Raw genomic sequence first — 4,942 nt, forward strand, 5'->3', positions numbered from 1 at the left:
CAGTCTTCTCCACGTCGCATCTAAAAAAACAAAAAATAATTGTATATCAAATACGTATATACGTAATAACTTGGGGTATAGAGCTAGTTTAACCGTGGTTAAGGTAAAAAGGCAAAAATAGACAAAAGAACGAATGTAGACACGGCAAGTTTTGGACCGCTTATTAATTTCGACGACTGCGTTTTGATTGCACCGCATGGGACCGCAGGGATACCTACAGCAGGGGGATTCACGCCCCCTTAAACCCTAGCAAATGCGATCGGAGTATCACCTCTCAACAATCATCGGCTCTTCTTCTTTCTTATCTGAGTATCACCATCTCTCAACAATCACAGCTGAGGCAATCTTTCCTGAAGACACAAGATAATCGATTTCAGGTTTGCTACTTACACTCCCCCTCAGAGTATTAGGGTTTCTATTGAGTTCAGACCCGATTCTCTACTTCTTCATTGGGGCTTGATACGGTTTCGAATTTTAGGGTTTCCTATTTAGGTTTCTGTAATTTGGATTCGTTTAGATTTATTTTATTCGCCTTTTGTGTTACTGTGTTACTGGATGATTGAAGGCGCTGAGAGAGATCCGGATTCTCAATGAATTGAATGATCGGTAACGAGGTTTTATTCGGCAAAGAAAGATTTCATTGGATTATAGGCGACTTCTTTCGATTTGTATGATTAACGGTATCTATATGTATATTTTGTTTGCATAGTATGACTATAAAATCAACCAGAAGAGTTTCGGATACGAAAGAAAGATCAGTTTTTAGTCGACTTGGAGGAGGAGGAGGAGGACCAGTTTTCAACAAAGTTTGCTCCTATTGGCTTGCTGGAAGATGTAATAGGAACCCATGTCGGTTCTTGCACGAAGAATCGAAGCCCCAACAATCTAAACTCAGAGGATCACTGCCCACACAGCCTAAGCAATACAATAAATATCCTGGGTCGAACACTTGGCATAGGAGTCCCAACCATGGCCCCAAAAAGTCATCTGCCCCTCCAAGTGGTGGAGCTGGGAGTGGAGCTGAAAGTGGTGTTCAAAAGACCCAAGAGAAATTGATATGCCAGTACTGGATTGGCGGAAATTGTGTGCATGGGGACAAGTGCCAGGACTTGCATTCATGGTTCAGCGGCCATAGATTTTCAATGATAGCAAAGCTTGAAGGGCATGATAAGGTACTTTACTAATAATCATTCATTGTATCTATATTTGTGTAGTTCCTTGAATTATTTTTGTTAAACTCTCCATTATGTTTGTGGGACATTGGCAACAGGATGTTACTGGGATTGCCCTTCCTTCCTGCTCCAACAAGCTTTATTCGGGGAGCAGGGACAAATCAGTGCGGGCTTGGGACTGCAGTACTGGTCAGGTTGGTATTATTTTATCGGAAATTTTATTCTTTGTTCATGAATTAAATTCTGGTTTGCTCGTTTAAGTGATATATTTCATAATGTAGTTGTGTTTCTTCTTTGTTGATGCAGTGTGTTGGTGTTCTTAACCTTGAGGGTGAAATTGGGTGTATGATTAGTGAAGGTCCATGGGTGTTTGCAGGCTTGCCAAATGCTGTTAAGGTACTTTGTTTAGACTTTTGAACGTTACTATAATATTTTATTCAAGTGTGGTCGTTAAATTATCCGTATATATGGTTTGTATTTTTATTGGGTCCGTGTTGGGGTTGGTGATGTTGCAGGCATGGAACACCCAGAGTCATACTGACCTGACTCTTGATGGACCAGTCGGGGCAGTTCAGGCCATGGTTGTGGGAAACGACATGCTTTTTGCTGGAACTCAGGTAGCTACACTTAGTATTCACACTGTTTCTCGTACTTTTTAGTATAGTTTTGAGATCAAAGGTGCTTATTTGATTATTGGATTGGTTTGAAATTGGATGCTTATATTATAGTCTCTATTTCATTTTTGAACAGGATGGTACCATATTGGCATGGAAATCCAGTTCTGAAAAGCTTGCTGCATCATTGAAGGGTCACAGTGGTGGTGTTGTTTCACTAGTTGTTGGAGCTAATAGGCTCTACTCTGGTTCAATGGATCACACCATAAGAGTAAGTTTGTGTTGATTATCATCTTTTTCCTACTGCTCTGCCCTTTATTTTTCATGATTGGTTCTATATTTAAGGATTGGTAATAATTGCATTTCTTTTTCCAGGCATGGGATCTCGACACTTTAGAGTGTATTCATACACTGAATGGGCACACAGACACTGTGATGTCAGTTATTTGCTGGGACAGCTTCTTATTATCTTGTTCCTTAGATGGAACAATAAAGGTTATCTTCTTTTCTGGTTATTAATTGATAATTTTTACATTATCTTATTATAAGTTCGTGCCTCTGATTCTTTTTCTTTTTTGCAGGCTTGGGGTACTACTGTTGGTGGGAACTTGGAAGTAATCCACACACGCAATATGGGGCATGTAAGTTTTTTAATGACATTTTCTGATAATCATTTTTGTATATATTTATACCTGTTACATTGTATTTCTTAAATGTTGCATTTTTTTTTCTTTCTAACCTTGTTAAAGGAAGGTGACTTAATTTTAGAGAGATTTTATCATTAAACACTTGTATGATCATTGGGAACATGATACTGTAATAAATTCTATAGGAATGTGACATAAATTAACCTTAATTGAATGTAAGGAATGATGATTTTATGTAAGTTGAATGTCCTAAAAAGTAAAGCCTTTGGATTACCATGTGTCTATCAATTCACTAGACCTTAATTATGTACTCATAAGGATTTCCATGAATTGCAATCAACATGGGTAAAAATTTCTGTTTGAGAATCATGTTGTAGTGGTTAAGGCTCTGTATTTGGCTCGACTAAATCCATAGTTATACTAACTGCTTTTAGTTGTTGAAGCACACAAAACCTCCTGTGGTTAGAATTTTTGGGGGTTGCAAATTTTAGAGTTCTTTTATGATTGGGTCAGTAATGTTCTTGAGCTTAAATCAATAAGATGAAGTGCTCATGAGTCCCTCCAGTCATGACTCATGAGAGAATTTGGTTTTGTACAAATGCGCCCCCATTATTTGACCTTCCATTTATCTGAAGCACCCTTGTTTTCGGCTAGAGAAACAAAACCAAAAAACCGAGTGAAACTGAGGCTTACTCCCTATGTTCAGATGACCAGCGACTTCTCAAGCATCATAAATGGCATAATGAATATGATCTCTCTCTCTCTCTTTTTCCTTTTTGTGTGTTGGTGGTGGTTGTGTGGGGTTTTTGAGGTCCAAATTGTTTGTCATTTAAATCTTATAAATTCTTTGCATTTATTATTTCTAGTCAGTTCTCAATGGTGATTAAGGGCTGCAAGAACTAATTAATATTAAATTCTACTGTTTCAGGGTGTTCTTACGCTCTGTGGGGTACATGATGCTACTGAAGAAAAACCAATCTTGCTTTGCGCATTTGACGACTGCACTGTCTGCTTATTGGAGTTACCATCGTGAGTTTCAACAATTCAGCATTACATCATAGTTTTCGTCTCAACAATTCATCATAATTTTCGTCTTTTGTTTTGGTTAATAAATTTCTTCTTTGCCTGCTGATTATCCAACTATATATTTTATTTGGCTTTAGCTTTAAAGAAAGGGGCAAAATATTTGCTAACCAGAATGTTCGAGCAATTCAGACAGGGCCTGGAGGCCTTTTCTTCATTGGTGATGCAGCAGGTGAGCTGAGTGTTTGGAAATTGTCGGAAGAGTCCAGCATGGTGGCTGCTGCATCGTGAAGATGATACCTAACAAAGCTGTCTGTCCCAACTAGTTGGAGTCGTGTAGCCATTTTGTATAGAGGCAACCCCATTGTTTGCACTGTAATTGTTACTACAATCCTTTGTACATCTTATTATGCAGGAGGGAAGATGAAATGATGAGAAGCAAAAACAAAAATTACTCATTTTTGCCCCCTTCTAGATGTAATGTGTATTGTACTGGTAACCAATTTAATCAATCAATGCAGCAATTCTGCAAATTTAATTGTTCATGTCTTTTCTTTTGTCCTATGATTTTTAGATTCTATATTCAACCCATTTCTGGGTTAATTTGAATGCGTGTTATAATCAATAAACTATATCAGAGCGTGGTTAAAATGTGAAATAGCAGAGCATGTGATCCCAAGGATTGAAAAAACCAACGAAGAAGAAGAAGAGAGAAGGCTCAAGTTCGAATGTGTATTTACTACTTAGTAGTAGGAATTTTCTTTGTGGCAGTGACTAGTATGTGGTTGAGTTGTGTTTAAGTGTTAAAATTAGAAGTTGCTTGTAAGAGTGGGTGACCATTATGTGGCATATTATTTTTATTTTTTTATTTAATTACTAGGTGAGTGACTTGATGAGAGAGAGAAGCTGTAACTCATTTTAAGTACCTAAATTTGTATAGGGAAAATTAGATTTTAGTGACCAATCTTATACATAATAAAATAAAAAAAAGATGAATAGTGACTCAATATAAAACTTAAATATTAGTAAGTGATCATTTAAGGTTAATTTTGTCAAATCACTTAATTAGTTAATTAAAAGAGTTGATATAGGTAATTTATTAATTTACCTCATTTCAAAAATATCACTCTATCTCCCTCTCTAAATATATATCTATATATGCCCCCACAAATACTGATTTATATTTACTACGTATAAATTTTGGAACTGTATTCTGGATAGTAATGCACCCCAGGAACGGCATAAGAGTGTTTATTTATTTATTTATTTATTATTATTTTTTTTTTTTACAGCAATATTACTGTTCTGGTACATTGGAGCCATGTGGCTATAATTTTTCAGGCTATTAAAATACTAAATATGGATAAGTATGGCCCATATGGGATATGTGCACGATAACATAGGGCAATAAAAAATAAAAAATTATATTTTTATATAAATAAATAAGAAATTTTGATCAATTTTTAAAAATATTATGAATCTATAT

At 36.1% G+C, this 4,942-nt stretch overlaps 1 protein-coding gene and 1 long non-coding RNA gene across 4 annotated transcripts in view; one reads left to right on the top strand and one right to left on the bottom strand.

Moving 5' to 3' along the window:
• The window catches only part of LOC132279875 (uncharacterized), a 4,027-nt gene extending 3,997 nt beyond the window's left edge, over positions 1-30 (bottom strand). For both annotated transcript variants that reach the window (XR_009471420.1, XR_009471419.1), the window contains exon 1: positions 1-30. This exon is cut by the window's left edge and continues 396 nt beyond it. This is a non-coding gene — a long non-coding RNA (uncharacterized LOC132279875).
• Positions 31-176: 146 nt separating this feature from the next.
• Positions 177-4,001, top strand: LOC132279874 (zinc finger CCCH domain-containing protein 48-like). Of its 2 annotated transcripts, XM_059781923.1 has the most exons (11): positions 177-377; positions 566-606; positions 710-1,172; positions 1,271-1,366; positions 1,479-1,568; positions 1,688-1,789; positions 1,923-2,057; positions 2,162-2,281; positions 2,368-2,427; positions 3,362-3,462; positions 3,597-4,001. In XM_059781923.1, the coding sequence occupies exons 3-11, from the start codon at positions 711-713 to the stop codon at positions 3,745-3,747; spliced, it is 1,317 nt and encodes a 438-aa protein (XP_059637906.1). In that variant the 5' UTR covers positions 177-377; positions 566-606; position 710; the 3' UTR covers positions 3,748-4,001. The 2 variants fall into 2 exon arrangements, with proteins under 2 accessions (XP_059637906.1, XP_059637905.1); XM_059781922.1 differs by lacking the exon at positions 566-606 and having other exon boundaries at positions 185-377.
• The last annotated feature ends 941 nt before the right edge of the window (positions 4,002-4,942 follow it).

The sequence above is a fragment of the Cornus florida genome, unplaced genomic scaffold, assembly GCF_030987335.1.
Source record: "Cornus florida cultivar Cherokee Brave unplaced genomic scaffold, ASM3098733v1 CherokeeBrave_3.0.0_Hap2_Chr10, whole genome shotgun sequence".
In the NCBI taxonomy this organism is placed as follows: Eukaryota; Viridiplantae; Streptophyta; class Magnoliopsida; order Cornales; family Cornaceae; genus Cornus; species Cornus florida.